Consider the following 25,197-nt stretch of genomic DNA (forward strand, 5'->3'; position numbering starts at 1 on the left):
TTTATGTGCAACGTGAGTCAAGATAAATTTTACTAGGCATGTTCCTTCTTCCACTTGATGTACTATTACCCTTGTTGGATAGACTCTTGAGATTTTATTGCTGGCTTACAGCTTTAAATGCCTGACAGATTTATCTCTAAAGCTAAAACAGCTTGAACTACACTATAAATAATAAGATCTTACATATCTATGAACAGCAACTTTAAATGCACTGCTCTTGATATACAATGGATATGTGGACCTCATTGTTTTGTGCTTCCAGCTCTAAAGATAGTCCAATGTTGAGAAATTCAGTTTTTTGCACTTTACCTGTATTTCATGTGCCAGTCCTAAATGTTCTGTTAAAACACTTTTATGTGGGTGTTCCATGATTACAAAGACGGCATTTTAGCAATTGGTTTTCATCAGCTCCCTCAACTTCGTTGATGGTTTACCAGATTTTTTTTCATAATTAAAATTTTTGTCGCGTGTAAGACATTGGGGGATTTAAGTTTGTCAGTTTCTTATAAGAACTGTCATTATGTTCAGCTTTCCTGCATGAACTTTACGGACATTGTGTCTCAAAGTTTTGTTCTAGATATACACCTGTCCACACTCTCAATACTTAAACTGCTCATTTGCAGTTATGCTGGAACACGTAAGTAACTTATGAACATTGCAATGAAAATGAACACACTATGCACAGAATACAATAAGCATGTCACAAGTCCCCCCACCAACCACTAAGTACTTGATTTCTAGCTGCAAACAGTTAAATTCGGAATGAAGCTACACTTTCCCTCTTGTCACAAAGGTCGAGCGCAAAAAGTAGTCATTAGATGGGGAATCAGGTGGCTGTAGACAGAGACAATAACATGTTGTTGACATGCTGTGTGGCAGCTGGCAGTGTCGTGATGAAGAACAATAAAATAAATTTAATCACTTTTCTTAATTTCATTGATGACTTGTGGTAAACAAATTGTTTTATACCACTTAGCGTTAAATGTCTATGACCCTCTAAAACAATTTTCACATGTCCAGCATAATCAAAGAAGCAAGTGATCATTTTCTTGGAGATGATTCACCAATGAACCACTTCTGTTAGTTTTGATTTGCCTTTGAACACACAAAAAGCCAACAGCTGTCTAGTTTCCAGCTCATATCAATATAATCAAGTTGCATCTCATGTTACAATGTTGTGTATGGCTTTTGCATTTTAACAGTTGAATGTTTCGATAATTTATTACGCCAGTTGACAAGTCTGTTTTTGAGCTTTGCTCAAATTTTCTGGAATTCTTGGTAAAGCACTTGTTGACCTCCTTCAATTATCAAACGAAACTATATGGTTCCAGAGAACTTTTTGTATTTCAAATATCTATGACGTATATATGCAAAACGAAGTGGCAAATGAAAATCTGTACCAAGGCCGGCCTTTGTACAAAATTTTCATTTGTTGCTCTCCAATTATGTTCCACACAGCATTTTCTTTTTAACAACAATCAATTTTAGTTGACTTCTGGAAATTTGTCACTGTCAGAAACATAATCACAACAAACTTCTGCAAACCAACTATAATTAATCTTTTCTGAAAGTGAATGATTATCACATATTGTATGTGGTGATTTGAGGATTGTTGTTGAAATAGGCCTTCATCAAAATGGTAAAAAATCACCTAACTGAAACCTTCAGTGTGAATTTGAATTTTTCACAACGTGTTTTTAAATTTTAACTATAATGAAACTACTCAGCTTTGTGAGCTGTCATTGTTTTAACAACAGATGACAAATTTTAAAACCGTGCCGTCTAGTGATTGTGTGCAAAGCTTTGAAAGATGACCCTTGTATTGCTTTCACAGAAACTAAATGTGTGTGTGAATTCTTAAGGAGCCAAACTGATGAGGTCATTGGTCCCTAAGCCTACATACTACTTAACCTAACTTATGCTAAGGACAACACACACACACACACACACACACACACACACACACACACACACACACAGATATAAATAAATTTTGTACAGTAGCAGCATTAATTCTGGACACCTTACTGAAATGTTAATTTTAACGTCACAAGGTGTATATAAGTTGCAGCATATTAAATCAGTGAATCATGCTTCTATTTTTTGTTTACACTATAAACACTAAATACTGTCTTTTAGAAAATGGGACATGTTATGTTTTTTCATTAAAAATAAAGAAACAGACTTCATTGCCAACAATTTAAAACCTTCACTATTTTACATGCTTGTGCAGGTACAAAGCAAGTTTGCCATTTGTTCTGTTATGACAAATCAAACAATGAATGGACATTATTACACTACTGGGCATTAAAACTGCTACACCACGAAGATGACGTGCTACAGATGTGAAATTTAACTGACAGGAACAAGATGCTGTGATATGCAAATGATTACTTTTCAGAGCATTCACACAAGGTTGGCGCCAGTGGCAACACCTACAACGTGCTGACATGAGGAAAGTTTCCAACTGATTTCTCATACACAAACAGCAGTTGACTGGTGTTGTGTGGTGAAACGTTGTTGTGATGCCTCGTGTAAGGAGGAGAAATGCGTACCATCACATTTCTGACTTTGATGAAGGTTGGATTGTAGCCTATCACGATTGCAGTTTATCGTATCGCGACATTACTGCTCGCGCTGGTCGAGATCCAATGACTGTTAGCAGAATATGGAATCGGTGGGTTCAGGAGGGTAATACGGAACGCCGTGCTGGATCCTAACGGCCTCGTATCACTAGTAGTCGAGATGACAGGCATCTTATCTGCATGGCTGTAACAGATTGTGGAGCCACGTCTCGATCCCTGAGTCAACAGAGGGGGACGTTTCCAAGAAAACAACCATCTGCATGAACAGTTTGACAACGTTTGCAGCAGCATGGACTATCAGCTCAGAGACCATGGCTGCGGTTACCCTTGACGCTGCATCACAGACAGGAGTGCCTGTGACGGTGTACTCAACGACGAACCTCAGTGCATGAATGGCAAAATGTCATTTTTTCGGATGAATCCAGGTTCTGTTTACAGCATCATGATGGTCGCATCCGTGTTTGGCGACATCGCGGTGAACAAACATTGGAAGCGTGTATTCATCATCGCCATACTGGCTTATCACCCGGAGTGATGGTATGGGGTGCCATTGGTTACATGTCTTGGTCACCTCTTGTTTGCACTGACGGCACTTTGAACAGTGGACGTTACATTTCAGATGTGTTACAACCCGTGGCTCTACCCTTCATTCGATCCCTGCAAAACCCTACATTTCAGCAGGATAATGCACGACCGCATGTTGCAGGTCCTTGTATGGGCCTTTCTGGATACAGAAAATGTTCAACTGCTGTCCTGGCCAGCACATTCTCCAGATCTCTCACCAATTGAAAATGTCTGGTCAATGGTGGGGGGAATGCCAGATTTTTCCTGGATTTCCCAGCAAAAACATACTTTTTCCTGAGTGAAAATACTCTTCTTCTTGATGAAAACACTTTTTTTTCCATGTTAAGTGACAGTCTACTTTTCCTCAGAGCTGTAAAACTTACCAGTTCTTTTAATGGCAAAGGTCTTATACACTGGCACAGAACTTCGTTGCACTTTAGGAAATGACACACAGTAAAAAAAAATAATGTATTTTGGAAAGATCTTTGCTGCGCAGCAACATGCACATTAAGTATCTTCTTATTACAAAAGAACAAATTCAAATTCCACATTAGTTTCTGAAGCACTGAAATTGAGTTTGTGATGCACTTGTATCAGCCAGCCATAGCTCATGTCACGTGATCTCACGAGCCAATGATAACAGATATTCACAGCGTAGGATGTAGTCAGCCAATAGATATTTCACTGTTTAGTACCACGAACATGCAAATTGGAAGAGTTAATGGTTTAAATTAACACGCATACAGTGTAGCTACAACCGAAGCTAAGCTTAATGAGTGTTGTCTTGTAGATTGCATTTGTCCATGATGCATTGGCCTCACCCTAGGCACTAAGCAGAATGTAATTAGACCCATTCTTTTACCATTCTTGCAATAGGAAGGTGATGTGTTGTTCTAAGAGGATAATGTTCACCTACATACTGCCCATGAAACTCTTATGTGCTCTGCAAGATGTGGAGAAACTTCCCTGGCCAGCGTGATCTCTGGACTTGTCACCAATCAAGCATGTGTGGGATATGATGGGACGAGAATTGGCTCCTGAACCAACAACTCTTATGGAACTATGTGAACAGGTCGAGCAGGTGTGACAATGTATCCCAGAACAGTACAGGGTGTACATAAAGTCTGGGAACACTTTTAATTATTTACTGCACATGAACCAAACATTGTACAGATATCATACATATGTCATTTTGGAAAGAAACCCTGAGAGTTTTTTTCATGTATACTGCCGTATTGTAGTTTGGTAATCCGCCGATAGGCGCGCGCGCGTGTGTGTGTGTGTGTGTGTGTGTGTGTGTGTGTGTGTGTGTGTGTGTGTGTGTGTGTGTGTGTTTTACATAAATGAAATAAAATTATGCTTAAGTATCTTTGGAAACCTAGACTGCTTGGTTTTAAAAAGTATTTCCTAGGAAATTTGTTGGTCTTATGGCCTTGAAATGTTGTAGCAAACTGCAAAGAGTTTTCTGTCTCCCTTAAAAGGTGATATCATAAGCATTATTATACTAGTACAGATTAACAGGAAAGACTAGACATGTCAGATTACAGAGTTGTTATTTCTCGAGTTACATAGGAGAAACAAAAATTAAGCATCATTGTGCCAAATAATGCTTAGTTTGAGTCGGTCAGCCATTTCCAATTCACGAGTAGTAATTTGAAATTAAAGAAACCTTTGATAAGCTACTATACAGGACAGCAACATTTGTGCCTTTGTTACACTGCTTACACAATATATTTATTGACAGATGAACACACAGTCTAACAAATAAAACAAACATCAAATCAACATGCAACTCTCATGAAAAAAATTCAACAAACTGGAGTGAAGAAGTTCTTACTGTGGTGTATAATAAATGTTGAGCACTGCAGCCGACATTAATGTTAATGAAAACCACCTCAGCTATATTATTACACATTACATATTTATTATGTTCTGGCCAGTTTCGTTCATGGAACATCTTCAGATTACCTGCAGTGAAATAAACCACTAAATTAGGCTAAAGCTACAATGCCTTAATGAACAAAATAGACAACTCACAGTGATAATAGCCTTATACTAAATCCTCACTGAGTTCTGCTCAAGTCATGAGACAAATCATCTGGTTGTCATATGTAATGTTAAAGAACAAGTCCATAAACAATGCTCAAACATTTTTCCGACCGCCTGGCAGAAGTATAGTAAGCAGATACAGCTACTCCATGACATAGGTAAACATATAAACTTAATACTTGGTCTCAGACGAGTGCAATACTCAACTGTGTGATCTTAATCATTACAAGCAATGATGAAACCTTAAATAATGAACTGACATCGAAGAGTGCACAATCCAAACAACTAAAACAGAGAAACAAACAAAAGTTAGCAACTCAATTATGCACAATAACAAGGAATCAGGTGATAGTACTTACACCCAACAACATCATCATTAGACAGCTATGACAGTAAGTGAGTAATTGCAAAACACAGTTGTAAAATAGTTATGTAAAACATATCAGGAATGGTAATTATGGTTTCTCAAATGATCATAAGTCATGAGTAACATATTTACAAAAATTCATTGTCTCTGAAAAATGTAAAAGAGCTAAAGCAACCAAACTGGTATTTTTTGCTGTATATTATAAGTTTAACTACAAGTGAGCTGTGTTGAACTTACTATAATTATTTACAATGGAAGAGAACATATACCAATGGTTACACAAATACAGTATCGCCATTAGCTTGATGGTGTCATACAACTAATTGTACTATCGTTTGTGGAATAATTACATACAACAGAACACTAATTTTGATCATACAACCCTTTGTATAACCAAAATTAGTGATCATGGTTACAGAATAAAAGCAGTTATAACAATCATCATCTTGTCACTGAACGTATAAAAGAACTGAAAATAACTGAACTGGGTAGTTCTTGTACTTTGGTAACTTACTATAAGGGAGCTGGGCTGAAGTTGCTACATGCCTACAACTACCCAGTTCATTTCTCTTTTTTGGTTTTTTGGATTAATTGTGCACTCTTTGATATCAGTTCTGTACTTAAGGTTTTGTCATTGCTAGTAGCAATTATGGTCACACAGTTGACTATCATACTCGACTGAGGCCAAGTATTAAGTTTACATTTTTACTTCGGTCGTGGAGTGGCCCCATCTGGACAGCTTACTGTACGCATCAAGCCGTGCATGCTCACCATACTTTTGCCAGGTGGTTGGCAGAATGTGTATGAGCACATTTTTTGGATTTGTTCTTTAACATTACATACGACAACCAGATCACTTGTTACACATTTAGCACAACTTATTGATGATTAAGCAAAAGGCTGTTTTTTGTCAGTTGCCTACTTTATTCATTAAGATGCTGCAGCTTTGACCTAATTCCCTGTTCTGCTTAATTAGATGCAACTGATCAGCTGAGATGGATTTCATTAATCATTAAGAATAAACAGAGATATATTAGAGTGATGTGATAGTAAATTCCTTTCACATATAAATGATGCAGAAGGACATTTTGAACTACAAAAATATTCCAACGAAAGCTGTTGTTTGTTTGAGTCTTTCTTGAGTTAGTATACAGTGAGGCACACATGGAGAAGAGCAAGTATTAAAGGGTGAGTAGCCATAATGAAGCACTGAGCTACTTAGATAAATCAAAAAATGCACATTGTTTTTGTCACAGGGTACTAAAATTCTGTCTATAAACTTATTGAAATGACATAATTATCAGTTGAGAAAATTATTTCAATCACCGAGTCTATGTAGAGAAGCTTTGAAAAGCACGAAGTGTCCAAATACATATACACTCCCTATATGTATGTTACGCTGAGGTAACAAAAGTAATGGGACAGTGATATGCAAATACACAGATGGCAGTAGTATCGCATATACAAGGTATTAAAGGGCAGTGCACGGGTGGAACTGTCCTTTGTACTTAGGTGATTCATGTGAAAAGGTTCACGACACGACTGTCTGCACAACAGGAGTTAACAGACTCTGAACACAGAATGACAGCTGGAGCTAGATGCATGGGACATTAAATTTCGGAAATTATTGGGTAATTCAATATTTCGAGATCCATTGGGTCAAAAGTGTGCCGAAAATACTAAACTTGAGGCATTATCAGTCACCACGGACAACCAGTGGTGATGACTTTTACTTGACAACCAGGAGCAGCCCTGTTTGCACAGAGTTGTCTGTGCTAACAGACATGCAACAATGCAACCACAGACATCAACAAGGGATGTATGACAAACATATCCATTATGACATTGCAGCGAAATCTGGTGTTAATGGGCTATGGCAGCAGACAATCAACATGAGTGTCTTTGTTAATAGCACATCATCACATGCAATTCCTCTGCGGGGCTCGTGACTATATCAGTTGGACCCTAGAAGACTGTAACACTGTAGCTTTGTCAGATGAGACCCGATTTCACGTGGTAAGAGTTGACAGTAGGGTTCAAGTGTGGCGCAGATCCCATAAGAAGGTGCAGACCAAGCTGTCAACAAGGCACTGTGCAAGCTGGTGGTGGCTCCATAATGGTGTGGGCTGTGTTTACATGGAACAGAATGGGTCCAATGATCCAGCTAAACCCATCATTCACTGGAAATGGTTATGTTTGGCTACTTGGAAGCCATTTGCAGCCGTTCGTGGACTTCATATTCCCAAACAACAATGGAATTTTTAAGGCTGACACTGCACCATGTCACTGGACAATAATTGTTCACAATTGGTTTGAAGAACATTCTGGACAATTTGAGCAAATTATCTGGTCACCCAGATTGCTCGACACAAATCCCATATAACATTTATGGGACATAACTGAGAGGTCAGTTTGTCCACAAAATCCTACAACGGCAATGCTTTCATAATTATGAACTGCTATAGAGATAGCGTGGCTCAGCATTTCTGCAGGGGACTTCCAAATACTTGTTGGGTCTATGCCACACTGAGCTGCTGCAGTATGCCAGACCAAAGGAGGTCCGACATGATATTACGAGGTATCCCATGACTTTGGTCACCTTAATGACAAGGCACTTAGTGGGCAGGTAGCTGGGTTACCAATAATGACATCACAGGCAGATGAGATAAACTGTATGGCACAGGTGAATTTACATTGAAAGAAAGGTAATTTCATGTGCCCTTGTAGGAATATAAAACCTGTTCCTGGTGTTATAATGTCTTTGGTGACTGGTTACATCCAAACAGAATGCATTTGCCCCTGGTATCAATGAAATCTTGCATTGCATCAAATACAACCATTGGACAACATCTGTGGTCAAATGATATTAAGCACAAGTTGTGAGTTTTCAAATATTCTCCCTCAACTCAACAGATCTGAATTAGGTTGAGCACCTGTAACACTTCCACAGGTCACTTAGTGTGACTTTATATCAATATATCAATATCTTTACTTTATATCAATAGTGAAGACTGCATTACACTTATGCACATATCACGTAAAACGACCTTTAGATAACTATATGGAAGAGACAAGGGCACCCAATGGACATTATTCATCAACGATACAGCAAATATTCAAAAAAGAAATATGAACAGATAGGTAACATAGTTTCTAAATTGCAACACACAATAATTTATTTCAATTCCTAAGAAAATTTGAATCAGTTTTTAAATCGTGCACTGACTACTGCAAATCTTGCATTTTCTTAATATCAAATGAGTTACTGTTTATTGATGAATAGCTGAAACACTTGATGCATTCCAATATCTATCTACAATTACCTTTATACACTAAGGAAAAAAAGTTTAGACATAATTAGACATAATCAAGGTGCTACTAACAACAAAAATATTAGTCAACTGTAACTGTAAGCAGGTTATGTTTTGAGAAAAAAAGTGTTACATACCAGTGCACATTGATGCTAAAGCATATGCCAACAATAAATTTGAAAACACTGTAGTTGTTTGACCTACACAGTTTAAAATAATATATGGGTTAAACAGGTACGCTGAAAGAACGTAAAAAGGCACTATGTGGAAGTCATACGCCTTAAGGAGAAGATTCTTTGTGCCTGCTGCATATGTGTCTTTTTTTTCATTCTGTTTTAATTCCTGAGAACAAAAAATTGCAATAAGACAAAGTTCAACACAACTATCTAAAACCACATACAAACTTGACATATGGAGGACAAAAGTTATTAAAATAGAAAAGAAATTTTGCATTTATTTCTGTAAGTTAATTTACATACTTGGCATTACAAGGAAATCACAATAATTCACCAGTTCCAGAAGGAAAATTCACTCCAACAAACCAAAAAATTATGAGAATCACTGGCCAGTACTTATCTTTAAAAGATGAAATATTTAGTACTGCCAATTAGGCACATAAAAGTACACGACATTATCTTATCTTTCAGAAGCACGCACAAACAATCAAGCGTGTTCCCCCCCCCACACACACACACATTAATAACAGCAATAACAAATAGCAAAATACATGCTAGGGATATGTACATAGGTACTGCGTGTGCTCTGGCAGTGAACTCAATTTTATAAGGTGAGCTACAGTTTTAACAACCTGTTTATTAGCCTTTAGTACAACACTATGTACACAATATAAATTGTTCTCTTCTCAACCCAAATATTGCATCCAACATTGGATATCAAACAACTGTAAGTGCAGGATGGAATAACAACAATATTATGGAACGCATAGACTGCGACTCACCATATAGAGGTGACATTGAGCCACAGACAGGCATAACAAGAAGATTGCTGTAGAGTTTAGCTTTCAGTCAAAAGGCCTTCTGAAAAAGAGCGCACATACAGGGTTTCGACTACCTCTCGTCGTGCCCTGATATGAGGAATATGTAACTCACTATCCTTCCCTTTCCTGCCATAGTGGTATTCCACTGCCCACCAAACCTACACAAAATCCTTGTCCATCCCTACACAACCCCTGCTCCTAACCCCTTACCTCATGATTCATTACCCTCTCATAGATGTAGATGGAAGACCTGTCCCATACATCGTCCCATCACCATCTACTCCAGTCTGATCCAAACATCAACTATCCCATTAAACTCAAAGCTACCTGTGAAACCAGTCATGTGATCTACAAACTAAGGGTCAACCACTGTGCTGCATTCTACATAGGCATGACAATCAACAAGCTGTATGTCCATATGAATGGCCACTGACAAACTGTGGCGAGCAAACAGCTGGACCACCCCATTGCTGAGCATGCCGTCCAAGACATTCTTCATTTTCACGACTGCTTCAGAGCCTGTGTCATCTGGATCCTTGCAACCAACACCAGCTTTTCTGAACTGCACAGGTGGGACCTTTTCCTGCAACACATCTTATGTTCCTGTAACCCATCTGGCCTTCAGCTTTTCTGAACTGCACAGGTGGGAGCTCTTCCTGCAATATATCGTATGTTCCTGTAACCCTTCTGGCCTCAAACCTTTATCAGTCATTGTCCTTACCCATCTAGCCCCTTCCCTGTTCCCATTCCACCACTACACAGCCCTCCAATGCACCCTTAGTCTTTTCACCTCTTTTCCACTACCCCCCCCCCCCCCCCCCGCTCTCTGTCTAACCTCCTGACTGCAACTAGCTCTAGCTGCCCTACCCTCTCTCCAACTCATCCCTGTACATTCCCACAAGCAGAACTTTACCATCCTCCACCCCTAACCAGCTATCCCTCCCTGTCCCCACCCCAGCCATCTCCTTACCCCCACCAAATGGTTGCTTCTCCCATCACGCAGTGCTGCTCGCAGTCTGGCTTCAGCTGCCAGACACTGTGGTCGTGTGTGTGTGTGTGTGTGTGTGTGTGTGTGTGTGTGTGTGTGTGTAAGTTGTCTATTTTCAACAAAGGCCTTGTTGCCCAAAAGCTCAGTCTTTTTGTTGTGACTATCTGCGGCTCAGCATCTCCACTATATGGTGTGCAGCAACTATCATTTTCATAACACTAACATTTCATCCTGGATTTTCGATTGTTTGATAAAGCACTACACATTCACACAAGCATAATGCACACGCACATGACTACTGTCTCTGGCTGCTGGAGTAGACAGTGGTGGGAGGATTTATGGCACAGGTCTTGTGTCCTGGTCTATTGCAGGGAGGCAAGGGGCTGAAGGCAGGGATGCAGTAAGGATGGACCAGGATATTGTGTATGATTCTACTGTGGGAAGGGCTGGGGAAAATAGTGGGAAGGATATTCATTTCAGGACATGATGAGAGGTATTCAAAACACTTTCAGAGAACGTGATTCAATTGCCCTAGTCCTGGATGACACTGAGCCATGTGCGGTGCGCCATTTGGTGGCAGGATGGTGCATGTGTGGAAGGTGGGAGGTGAAAGGAGAGAGAAGGCACAAGAAATCTCTTTCTGTACAATGTTGGGTGGCTAACTTCATTCTGTGAAGGTCGCAGTGAGGCCTCTGTTTTATTCGGAGACGGACTGATCATCACTGCAGATGTGCCCAGTAGTGTCTGCGCTGTACAGAAGAGACTTCTTGGTATGGAATGGGAGACAGCTGTCAAAGTGAAGGTGTTGCTGGTGGTTGGCATATTTAACACAGACGGAGGTACTGATATAGCCTTCCTTGAGGTAGAGGACTACATCACTTGTTGGATTGAGGAGGACCAGGTGAAGTGAATGGGGAGAAGGTGTTAAGGTTCTGGAGGAATGTGGATGGGGTATCATGCTCAGTCCATATCTCAAAAATGTCATCGATGAATCTGAACCACGAGAGAGGCTTGGGATTCTGTTGGTTTGGAAGGATTCCTCTACATGTCTCATGAAAAGATTAGCATATGATGGTTCCACACGAGTGTCCATTGTTGTAGCACAGATTTGATTGTCGTAATGCCTTTAGAAAAGAAGTAATTGTGGGTGAGGGTATTGTTAGGTAATGGTGAACAGGAAGGAGGTTGTAGATTTGGAGCCAGTCAGGTGTTGCGAAAGGTGATGTTCCACAGTGGCAAAGCCACAGGCACTGGGGATGTTAGTGTAGAGGTAGATGGCACTAACAGTGGCAAGCAGGCTGCCGTGTGGAAAAGGAATAGAAACTGTGGAGAGTTGATGTAGGACACGGTTGATGTCTTTTATGCATGAGGGTAGGTTACGGGTAATAGGGTGAAGGTGTTGGTCCACAAGGGCAGAGATTCTCTCAGCGAGGGCGCAGTAACTCGCTACTATGGGATATCCTGGGTTGCTTGGTTTATGGAAATTGGGAAGATAGAAGGTAGGAGTGCAGGGAATGGTAGGGGGTGAAGAGAGAGGCGAACTCAGTGTAGAGGTTCTGGAATGGGCCTAAGGATTTGAGGAGGGACTGGATATGTTCTCGGATTTTTGGAATGGTGTCACTGAGGCAGGGTTTGTAGATGGATAAATCTAACAGCTGGCGGAGTCCCTCTGCCAGGTAATCTCAGGGGTTCAAGACCACAGTGACAGAACTTTTCTCGGCCGGTATGACTATAAGGTTGGGATTAGTTTTTAGATGGAGATTTGCGGTTCTTTCTATGGATGTAAGGTTGGTCTCCACATTGAGGGATTTGGGGAATGACTGTAAGCCAAGGTTAAAGGTTAGCAAAATATGGAATGTTAACAGGGGGTGATCAGGCAGCAGTGGGGATGGATCACAGTTTGATTGAGGAGTGAACTGAGTCAGGCACAGTTCGATATTGGTTTTGGATAGTGTGATTGGAAGGATTGGTAGCAAAAAGCTGTTTCCACTGTAGGTACTGGGAGAAGGACAGAAGTTCTTTAACAAGTCTAGCATGACTGAATTTGGGAGAGGGGCAAGAGGTACAACCGTTGAAATTACTGTATTTCTGTGGGGTTCAAGCTTTTGGAGGTAGGGTTCATGACTGTGTTTCAGGTATGTTTGGGTTCTTGGTTGTATATGGTGGTAAGTTGGAGTTTCTGAGGATATGATAAATGTAGTAGGTCTGTGAGGCAGGGTTTGGCTGCTAGGAGTGGATATGGGGGAGGTTTGGAGGCTCTTATAGAGGTGGTGGATAGTGGTAGTCCAAGGCAAGTGTAGGAGGTGAAACGTCGGAGAATTTTTTGAGATAGTGGTATGCATGAAGTGCTAATTCCTGGAGGCAAGAGTTTTAGTGTGAGAGATGGGATGTAGGAATTTGGGATTGCAGAGTAGCAGTATTTTATGTATGGAGAGAAGGTACTGCATGGAGGTTTGGACCTGATTTACATGGTTTTATAGGAATAGTTTGGTGAAGGCTATGGACTGATGGAATTTGAACAGACAGAAGTCATTACGAAAAGGATAGATTGCTACTCACCATACAAGGGATGTCATGAAATTTTATTCACTTCTGTAGTTCAACTTGTACTAACAAATTAGCATCACTGGTGCAAGGTACATCCTATTTTCATCTTTGAACACAATTGTAGGCTGAGTGATAACTGGTGTGAGAGGAAGCATGGTGACCAGTACCTTTGTACATTGCCCAGTTTCTTGCAAATGGTCCCAGATGATCCTAACTGATACCCTAAGTGTAAGAACAGTATTAATTTGTATTGCAGCCACTGTGTGCTCATCGCTGGCTACTCATTTAAGGTAGTAATACAGGTGTGTGTGTGTGTGTGTGTGTGTGTGTGTGTGTGTGTGTGCGCGCGCGCGTGCGCTCGCGCTCTTTTGTCATCTGCAATCAGGATAACAAGCATGTAATTTAGACATTGGTACCACCATTCAAATGACCTGAATGAAATTCAGTAAATTGTTTGAATCCTGCTTGCTGATGTCATACTGGCATACCAGCAATGCTTATCAACCAAGTAATTGCTCAAAACAAGAAACTTCTCTTTCAAACAATGGAAAATCCAGCATGGAATGTACCAATATTCTGAGAAGAAAAGTTGCTATTCACCATATAGCAGAGATGCATTTGCTTGAGACTGCAGTCATGTGTGTGAGTTGCATTTGTGTGAGTGTGTGTGTGCACGCGCGTCTGTGTGTTTATTGTTGACAAAGGCCATTAGCCGAAAGCTTTAAGTGTGAAAATCTTTTTGTTGTGCTTATCTGTGACTCATTATCTCCGCTATATGGTGAGTAGCAACTTTCCTTCTCATAATATTGTTAAACTCCTCTTTCAGTAACTCAGAAATAGTTGGCATAGGCTTCACATTTTCTAGTCCCACACCTGTTTCCAATGGCACAGTGCTTAGAACCATTTATCCCAATCAGTGTTCTATTGTAATATGATGTCTACTTCACACATTAATGGATGGCCATTCATTTTCTACTGATACATATCAGTGACAGCTATGTCAACAGGAGACAGTTATGTCACCAAAACCTAAAACTGTTGCTTAAGTGTTCTTATATTAGTATTTTCAAATCTAGCTTATCTCCAAGAGCCATTTCTGCTGTTAATCTGCTGTACAATGTAAATAGTACAAGAGGGGCGTAAGAAAATTTCTGTAACTGTCCACAAAATGAGTTCACTTTTTTACTTCATATCATACTCCTGGCTGTGTTCTTAAGAGTTGAAGACCCTCAGCATAGCCTGAGACCTTTAGTAGGTTGGAATGTGGCAGAGTGGCTGTGAGTTGGCAAACTCAAGGGACATGAAAGCAAAAAATCTGGCTGTGGTGCACGACTGATCTGTTGCTTAGATCAAGGTCTAGGTTAGTTGGAAGGTAACAGGAAGTTTGTGAATTTGCTAAGTCAATGAAAGTGAAAGTGAAAATACAAGATCTGATTGTGGTGACAGATTTACCTGTAGTTTGTGACATGGCAGTGAGATGTATAATCTTGCTTGTCACGAATATTTGGCTCTTTTCCAGAGTAAGTCACAATTTCTGAGTGTGTGGATAGGTTGGTGAAGCTAACCATTTGTTATAACCTAGATTATAAACTTCTTGTTTCATGAAACTGTCAATCTTTAATGTGACATTACTGTTTGACCAGTGCTGATACCATTGATACTATAACGACCACTGTGATTTATTGTGAAATTTGGCCCATCTGAAGGCTAGTATCGTTTGCCTAGTCATAGTTCAGTCTTGAAACTGGAGTGCTGCAGGTTCCTTCTAGATGAAGTTCCATTCTACAACTTAAGTAAAGCTGACATATACCCATGGTTGGTGGAACACAGTCTACCATCACAAACAACTGGTTGCCCAAAGATGCTAAGCGCCACATAACTTTTTGCTGAATGAGGGCTCTTCCTGATGCCAGTGCCCACAGAAGGTGCAGCAGAGTAGTCGCACGGTCAGTGTGCAATGCAAATTCAAGCAGAGTGCTCAAGATTAGTACTTGGTTCAGTGATTCATGAAAGATGGTCCAAAAAGTCTCTGACGTCTGTGTCATACTGGTTGTTACATGTTAACCAAAGATGGCAAGATTTGTCACAAATTTCGGCATGTGTACACATGATGTACACATGGTCTTCCTCTTGCCATAAAGAGTGTATCGACTGGATGATAAACAATTCACTATAGCTAAGAGGACCAGAAGAGGTGAAATTTGGGAAAAGGAAACACAGCAAAGGCCTTGAGGATCTCAAAAGTTGGTTATTCAGTGGAATTCAGTGAGGGTAAAACAAATTCTTCCTTGAGCCCACCGATTTTTGGACCAAGGGTGTCTTGGCAAGAATAATCAAAGAAAATATCCTTCCTGGGATTATGATCATTAGTGACTGCTTCAGCTCATGCAACACTCTAGGTGCTAAAGGTTTCCAGAACCTTACAATGAATCACAGTTTGAACTTTGTAGATCTGAAAGACCATTCCATTCACACACAGAACGTGGAGAGAATATGGTGGGACATCAGAAGTTCCATCCCATGATATGCTAGAAAGATCAGAGCATTTCCTGTGTTACCTATCAGAGTGTGTTCCGTCAAGCATACTGCTTGAAAGAAATATTACATAACTTTCTCATTTCAGCATGTAAACTTTACCTGCGTGACAGAACTGTGGTGCAATAATTCTTTCGAAGAATGCTGCAAGCACAACAAGCGACTACAATTCTGTGCCTTTAGAGGAAACTGATGCCTTCACTTTGTTTGCTGTTCAAGGTACATGATAGGATCACTTTGCTTGATACTGTACACTTTGTACATTACTTTGGAACATCTGTTTTATTCCTGTTTCATGCATAATATTTTTTGTTTGTTTGTGTGTTCACACACTGAAAATGTGGTGATGTGATGTGTCTTGTGCACTGATTTTGTGTTGTGACTGGTTAACGATATCACATGTCCTGTGCTCTGATTTTCTAACAACAGCACATTTTACAGAGTGATTTTGTTTTAACAGTTTCTAATGCTATCAATGCTGTATTTGGCAGATTTTATATTTCCACCTGCATATTTGAAAATATACAGTTTCAGTAGCACATTAAAGAATTCTCCAAAACACATCCTCTTCTTTCTGATTTGTTGTGCTACAGTGGCAGGAAATCCGATACAAGAACACAAAAATGCTACCAAATACACTAAACCATTGTTCACGTATTTCCATTTAACTTTCTTGCATCTCTATTTTATTTCTGCAGCCAACAAACTGAGTATCTAATTTTCATTTTGATCAATTAACTACAGAAGTATTATTTTATTAGCTGTCAAGTCAAGAACAGGAAGATGTGGATTATGATGATGAATTACTCTATGCAGAATGCTTTATAAAGGTATAAACATGTAAGAGCACATCCAGGCAATGGAACACATACTAGTGTACCTGCAGGGAGAAAGAGCGTGAAGAGAAAGGGTGTGACACACACACACAGAGACAGAGAGAGAGAGAGAGAGAGAGAGAGAGAGAGAGAGATTGATTATCTGTAACCATGCACAAAAGCTGTTTTAAGAGAAGGTTGTTTACACTGGCCAGATATTACTATGGCAGTACAAGAGAATAAAATAATAATAATAACAATAATAATAATAATAATAATAATAATAATAATAATATCACAAAATACATTAAAGCAACTCACCAACTCCAACATGAAAACAGTTGCTGCTTTATTCAAGAAATATGCTGTCAAGAGGTCACATGCAACAAAAATTATGTTCAACCATGATGACGCAAAGCTAAATACCCAGCTGTATATCAACAATCCAACTGGCGTGTCATGGAACACATCACCAGAATATGGGTCTGTGCCTTCATTGTACAGGAAAACACCCTCTGTAACTAAAATAAGAAATAAATAATTCAAACAACTGAAAATCCAGGATGGAATGTAACAATATTATGAAAAGGAAAGATGCTACTCTCCATATAGCAGAGATGCTAAGTCGCAAAAAAAAAAAAAAAAAAAAAAGAAAAAAAAAAAAAGGCTCTCACAATTAAAAGCTTTCGGCCATTAAGGCCTTCGTCAACAATAGATGCACACACACACACACACACACACACACACACACACACACACACACACACACACGCGCGCGATTACAGTCTCAGGCAACTGAAACCACATTGTGAGCAGCAGCAGTGAAGTGCTGCAGGTTAGACGGAGGCCATGGGTGAGGTGGGGGGGGGGGGGGGGGTAGTAGCGGGAAAGGAGAGAAATAAGATGACTGGGTGTGATGGTGGAATGACAGCTGTGTATTGCTGGAATGGAAACACGGAACGGGCTGGATGGGTAAGGACAGTGACTAACGAACGTTGAGGCCAGGAGGATTACACGAATGTAGGATATATTGCAGGGCAAGTTCCCAGTTTTGCAATTCAGAAAAGCTGGTGTTGCTGGGCAGGACCCGTATGGCACAGGCTGTGAACCATGGCAGCATGTTCAGCAACTGGGTGGTCCACTTGTTTCTTGGCCACAGTTTGTCGGTGGCCATTCATGCAGGCAGATAGCGTGTTGGTTGTCATGCCTACATAGAATGCAGCACAGTGGTTGCAGCTTAGCTTGTAGATCACATGACTGGTCTCACAGGTAGGCCTGTCTACGATGGGATAGATGACGATAGTGACCGGACTGGAGTAGATGGTGGTGGGAGGATGTGTGGGACAGGTCTTGCATCTAGGTCTATTACAGGTGTAAGAGCCAAGAGGTAAGAGATTGGGGGCAGGGTTTATGTAAGGATGGACAAGTATATTGTGTAGGTTCAGTGGACAGCATAATACCACAGTGGGGGAGGGGGGGAGGGGGGGGGCAGGATATTAGGCACGACATTTCTCATTTCAGGGCACTGCAAGAGGTAATCGAAACCCTGGCAGAGAATGTAATTCAGTTGCTTCAGTCCTGGATGGTACTGAGTTACAAGGGGAATACTTTGGGAGACTTTGGGAGGTGTGGGACACTGGAAAGATAAGACATGAGAGATTTGTTTTTGTACAAGGTTGGGAGGATAATTACAGTCAATGAAGGCTTGAGTGAGACCCTCGGTATATTTCAAGAGGGACTGCTCATCACTGCATATGTGATGACCACAGGTGGCTAGGCTGTACGGAAGGGACTTTTTGATATGGAACGGGTGGCAGCTGTCGAATTGCAGGTATTGCTGGTGGTTAGTATGTTTGATATGGATGGAGGTACTGATGTAGCCATCTTTGAGGTGGACGTCAGCATCTAGGAAGGTGGCTTGTTGGGTTTCTTAGGACCAGGTGAAGCAAATGGGGGAGAAGATGTTGAGATTCTGGAAGAATGTGGATAGGGTGCTCTCAGCTTTGGTGCAGATAGCAAACATGTCATCAATGAATCTGAACCAGGTGAGGGGTTTAGGATTCTGGGTTTTATGATGATTCCTCTAGACAGCCCATGAACAGGTTGGCATAGGATGGTGCCATGAGGATGGCCACAGCCATATCCCAAATTTGTTTGTAGGTAATGCCTTTGAAGGTGAAGTAATTGTGGGTGAGGATATAGTTGGTCATGGTGACTAGGAAGGAGGTTCCTGGGACTTGACTGCATTGAGGGCATTTAAGAAGCAATAACCATATTACCTTATAAAACAACTGTAGCTAATGCCATTGAGTCTGTTTTTATTCTCAAATTATGTGGGACCAACATTATTCAGGAATTACATCAAGCACACAAATTCCTATTCACCAGGACTACAAATATATTTTATTTTCCTTCGTTAACATCTAACCATATCATATTTATGCTCAATATATGTTATACTAGGTTTCATCACACTATCTTCCATTCCTTGGACCCATAAATTTGTGGGCTTTCTTATTAAAAATACCAAAGCATATACCGGGTGCTCAGAAAGTCAATATAAATTTAAAAACTGAATAAATCGCGGAATAATGTAGATAGAGAGGTACAAATTGACACACATGCTTGGAATGACATGGGGTTTTATTAGAACCAAAAAAATACAAAAGTTCAAAAATGTCTGACAGAGGGCGCTTCATCTAATCAGAATAGCAATAATTAGCATAACAAAGTAAGACAAAGCAAAGATGATGTTATTTACAGGAAATGCTCAATATGTCCACCATCATTCCTCAACAATAGCTGTAGTCGAGGAATAATGTTGTGAACAGCACTGTAAAGCATGTCCGGAGTTATGGTGAGACATTGGCGTCGGATGTTGTCTTTCAGCATCCCTAGAGATGTCGGTCGATCACGATACACTTGCGACTTCAGGTAACCCCAAAGCCAATAATCGCATGGACTGAGGTCTGGGGACCTGGGAGGCCAAGCACGACGAAAGTGACGGCTGAGCACACAATTGTCACCAAACGACGTGTGCAAGAGATCTTTCACACGTCTAGCAATACTTTGTTTTTTTCTTTGGTTCTAATAAAACCCCATGTCATTCCAAGCATGTGTGTCAATTTTTACCTCTCTATTTACATTATTCTGCGGTTTATTAAGTTTTCAAATTTATACTGACTTTTTGATCACCCGGTACTTTTGAAATTGCACTAAGACTAAGTGTTTTTATTTATGTGTCCAGACTCTTAAAATTTTTGCTTCTCTGCTGGTCTTTAATTCAAGTTCATCCATGAAAGAAGTGGCTTAAAAGGCACTCATTTAACCAGTTCTTGAGTACTGTTCATCAGTATGGGAATCTTACCAGGTAGGACTGATAGAAGAGAAAGAGAAGGTCCAACAAAGAGCAGCATGAGGATGGTTTAGTCAGTGCGAGAACATTACCAAGATGCTCAACAAACTCCTTTGGCACATACTGCAAGAGAGGCATTGTGCATTAAGGAGAGGTTTACTAATGAAATTTTGAGAGAGTGCTTTCTGGGAAGAGTTGAACAGCATATTCCTTCCTCCCTCATACATCTCGCATAATGAACACAATGAGAAAATTTGAGACATTAGAGACATTTTACCAACACTCACTGTTGCCACGCACCATTCACAAGGGGAACAGTGTAGGGAGGATTAGTTAGTGGTACCAGAAGTATCCTCCATCACACACCATGAGGTGGTTTGTGGAGTATGATGTAGATGTAGATGAAACAGTTACCGCATAATTATGAAAACACTTTTTTGTATCTGTTCTCAATCTAATCCGTATTTGCCCTGGTACATGATGAGACTAACAGCAGGTGTGGTTTTACTAGCTTACGTGACACCTAAACAACATCTGCATCCACATACACACTTCACAGACCACTGAAGTGGCTAGCAGAGGGTACTCAGCACTGTACCAAATTTTAGGGTTTCTTGGCGTTCCATTCTCATATAAAGAACAGGAAGAAAAACTGCTGAAGTGCCTCTGCGCACGCTATAATTGGTGTAATCTGAATAGTGTGCTTCCAGGTATTCTACTGAGTTGTTGTTTCCATTTTCTCCGGAATATTTCAACTTCTCTAGGTGCTGTAAATATTGTTGTTATGCATGCTCAGCACCTGGGCTTTAATCAGGCCTGCTGGAGTCCTGCAGTCAGTACACGGATGATTAAGGCTATCTTCAAGCATCTTTTAAATAAGGTTTTTCAGCTTTTAGTGACACTCATCCTTGAATCAAACAAATCTGTCACCATTTCAGTTGCCCTTTTTGAATACATTCAATGTTCCCCATTATCGTATCTGGTGTGAGTCCAACACATTTGATCAATATCCTAAGATAGAATGCCTAAGTGTTTTATAGGCAGTCTACTTTGTAGATTGACTCCACTTTCCCAGTATCCTGCCAATGATTCAAAGTCTGTCATCCGCTTTAACTGTGAATGATCCTATGTCGTCATTCCACTTCACATCCATGAAAATCGTTGAAGAGGGGTAGCACCATTTTCATCAGCTGTAGGGTTAACTGCCTAGACGATTGACTGATACGACCCCATAATATTAGATAACATGGCTTTGCTGTGTTGGTACTGGGAATGAGTGGAAGCGAGTGGAAGAAAGTGGAAATTATAGGCTCTGTTATTTTCCCCAAGGGCATATATCTCTGCTATGGGGGTTAATGATGATGGCATTCCCTTGGGTAAAATATTGTGGCAGTAAAATTACCTTCAATTTGAATCTCTGAGTAAGAAATACTGAGGAGGATGTTATCATCAGAGAAAAAACAAAACTGACATTCTACAGGCCAGGGTGTGGAATGTTAGATACTTTAACCCAGGAAATGGATATTCTGAAATTAGATGTAGTGGAAATCGGTGAAGTGCAGAGGCAGGAAAGACAGGACTTCTGGCAAACACAAAATCAAGCAGTAAGGGTGATGCAGGATTACATCTAATAATGAATAAGAAAACAGAAATGCAGGCAAGCTACTATGAACAGCATAAAGAATGCATTACCACAGGCATGAACAATATGAAGCCAACACCAACCCCAGTTGTACAAGTTTATCAGATTTATATGTGTACTAGCTCTGCATATGACAAAGAGATTGAGAGAATGTATGATGAGATAGAAGACATTATTGAGATAATTAAATGAGAGAGAAACTATATTGTAATGGAAGACTGTAATTCAATAGTAGAGAAACGAAGAGAAGGAAAAATAGAAAGTTAACGTGGATTGTGAAAAATACATTAAAAATGAGATGCTAAAAGTAGTAAATGAGTTTACCCATTTGGCAGTAAAATAACCTGATGGCCAAATTAGAGAGGATATAAAATGCAGACTGAAAAGAGGAATTTGTTAACAACAAATATAAAATTAAATGTTTCTCTCAGGCATTTGTCTTGAGGGTAGCGTAGTCTTGTACGTAAATGAAATTTGGACAATAAATAGCGCAAACAAGATGATAACAGAAGCTTTTCAGATGTAGTGCTAGAGGAGAGTGTTGAAAATTAGAATGGTAGAACAAATAACCAATGAAGAAGTACCGAACTTAATTGAAGAGGTGATAGATTTATGGCACAACCTAACTAAAAGAAGGGATTTGTGCATTGTCCTCTAACCCAAAAATAATAATGGCCGAGATTTTTGCTGCTAGTAAACCATTGTCGTGTGTCACCTAAGAGCCTGCCACAAGCCTTTTGACATAATGCTATGAAGTTAGGTCAATAATTATCAGTGATTTAGTTATATTTTTGTTTATTTTGGTAGTACTGTCGTTTTACATTGAAGACACATGCTTTGTTTATTTGTTGTTATATCTTTGCAATTTTCAAGCTGCTAGGTTAGTTTCATTATCACTGCCGTGCTGTTAATCATGGCTGTTCCGCTGTCTATTTGCACCAAAGAAGAGCAACTTTCAGTGATCTGTTTTTTGTAGTCAGAAGGCATATCAGGGGCCGAAATTCATCGAAGACTTTCGGCACAATACAGGAACAGTGTTTTGCCACAACGGAGTGTCTACGAATGGATTGAAAAATTCCGAAATGGTCGCACAAGTATTACGCACAATGAAGGAGCTGGACGATCGTTCATCGCCACAAATTGAGCATTCACGTGAAATGATTCTCTTAGACAGATGATTAACTATTGACAAAGTAGCACATTGTCTGCAAATTAATCACAGTTCTGCCTACAAAATCATCCACAACAGACCTGGGTTTGTGCAAGATGGGTCCCGAAACAACTCACACAGTTGCATAAACAAATGCGCTTGGACATCTGCAAAAAACATTTGGATCGCTATGGTAACGAAGAGGACAATTTCTTACACAGGATCATTACTGGTGACGAAACATGGATCCATCATTACAAGCCAGAGAGTAAACGGCGTAGTATGGAATGGAAACATACAATTTCACCGAGCAAGAAAAAGTTCAAGACCCAACTGCCCACAGGAAAACAGATGCTTATGGTTTTTTGGGACGCACAAGGTCCAGTACTGGAACACCATGGGGAAAGGGGCACAACAATAAACAGTGTACATTACAGTGAGATGCTTACTGCCAGGCTAAAGCCTACATTTCGAAACAAACACTGAGGATTGCTGTCATATGGTGTTGAGTTGTTGCACAATGCCTGTCTACATACTGCTGCCCACACTGCTGAAACGCTCCAGAAACTCAGATCTGAAGTACTGGACCATCCTCCATACAGTTCCGATCTTGCCCTTTCTGACTATCACTTGTTTGGTCCACTCAAACAGGCATTAAGGTGCCATCAATTTCTATCAGACGAAGCAGAGAAAGAAGTGGTGCATTCCTGGCTTGCAGCTCAACTGAGAACCTTCTTTTATGAGGGCATCAGGAAGCTTGTACAACGATGGACCAAGTGTGTTGAAACACAAGGAGACTATGTCAAAAAATGACGTTCTTGTAAGTTTCCTATTTGATTGCAATAAAATTTTATAACTACTTTGCAGATAATAACTGACTTACCCTCGTACTTTGGAGGCTTCAGTGTCAATTCTGTTGCTTTTAGATTCAACCAGCTTTCCGGTTAGCCTCGTAAGAGTGAATGGCCCTTCTTCTAGACCTTTCCACCAGAAATAATTTGAAACAGGTACTGAGAATCACCGAGTGTTATTAGAAATAAATGCGAAACATCAGATCACTTGGTCAGTTTTCTAGTGTCACTGTAACATTAGAATTTACCGTTGTGACAGTAGGTAAATAGATGTGCTGATCATTCCAAAAATGGATGTAAGCAGCCAAGGTGAGATATACAGCAAACAGTGTTTCTGCTCTTATTCTAAATAATCAATTAATTCAGTCACACATACAGGTGCGTAGCATGCGACACTGCTCCACTTCTAATACTGGAGTGTACACTACTCCTGTTTCTCTTGCTTCTAGAGTAAACATGACAGGGATCAAGAGGAATATCTGATAGAAGCTGTTGTCTTTGACTAGTGACAATGTTAATGGCTGCTGTGATGTTACATTTTGGTGTTTATATTCGCAGCTTTGTTGTTAGTTGGCGAAGCCAATGAGTGTGAAAGTTAAAGTCCTGGTTGTGGTGCAGACTGATCAATAGCTTAGGCCATTTGAAAGAAATCAACTCTGATATCACATTATAGTTGTCATATTGTTTACACAGTTGATATAATAGAGGGAAACATTCCACGTGAGTGTTTGTGTGTCTATCGACCTGCCAGCGCTTTCGTTTGGTAAGTCACATCATCTTTGTTTACACAGTTGGTTGCACATTTCCTACTCACTGGTCAAAGCCGATGACTTCTAAGGAATATTCCTTTTTATACACACGACAGTGCTTTGAACCCAGTAAGGGTTGCCACATAATTCACCCAGATTTGACTGACTCCAGTTGTGCCTCATTAATATTGTAGTCATCAGATACTACTTTTCTGTGTTTTGTGAAAAGCACATTTTATATTTCTGTAAATTTAAAGCAAGGCGCCAAACACTGCACTACTTTGAAACCTTATCAATGTCTAATTGAAAATTTGTGCAGTTTTTCTTCTTTTCTTTTCACTTGGTTATAAATAACTCAAACATCTTGTCAAAGTCTGAAGTTACTATTAATATTCTCTGCCAGATCATTAATACAGAACAAGAATAAATATTGGTTGGTTGGTTTGTGGGATTGAAGGGACCAGACTACTAGGGCCATTGGCCCCTTTTTCTGCGAACTTGAAGCACCCACAAAGAATAAGAAGAAACAATGGTGATGACAAGAGACGTCACAGGACAAGAAAGACACAGACTGAGACAATAAAAAAAGGAATTAAAATCACACCGAGTGTGACAGTGGTTGGCCGACCACAGAAACAAAAAAGGAAAAGCCAACCACCAAGAAACTCACTAAAAACCCCAGTCTAAAATCG

The 25,197-nt window shown here is 40.1% G+C and overlaps 1 protein-coding gene across 1 annotated transcript in view; it reads right to left on the bottom strand.

The window, feature by feature from the left end:
- The window catches only part of LOC126191256 (phosphatidylinositol glycan anchor biosynthesis class U protein), a 71,183-nt gene that overhangs the window by 28,870 nt on the left and 17,116 nt on the right, over positions 1 to 25,197 (bottom strand). Inside the window, exons 2-3 of the mRNA XM_049932065.1 lie at positions 17,080 to 17,279; positions 9,014 to 9,218 (exon numbers count right to left, since the gene is read on the bottom strand). Of these exons, the coding sequence (XP_049788022.1) occupies positions 9,014 to 9,218; positions 17,080 to 17,279 (405 nt within the window). The remainder of the gene's footprint in view (positions 1 to 9,013; positions 9,219 to 17,079; positions 17,280 to 25,197) is intronic.

Source organism: Schistocerca cancellata, chromosome 6 (genome assembly GCF_023864275.1).
Source record: "Schistocerca cancellata isolate TAMUIC-IGC-003103 chromosome 6, iqSchCanc2.1, whole genome shotgun sequence".
Classification (NCBI taxonomy): Eukaryota; Metazoa; Arthropoda; class Insecta; order Orthoptera; family Acrididae; genus Schistocerca; species Schistocerca cancellata.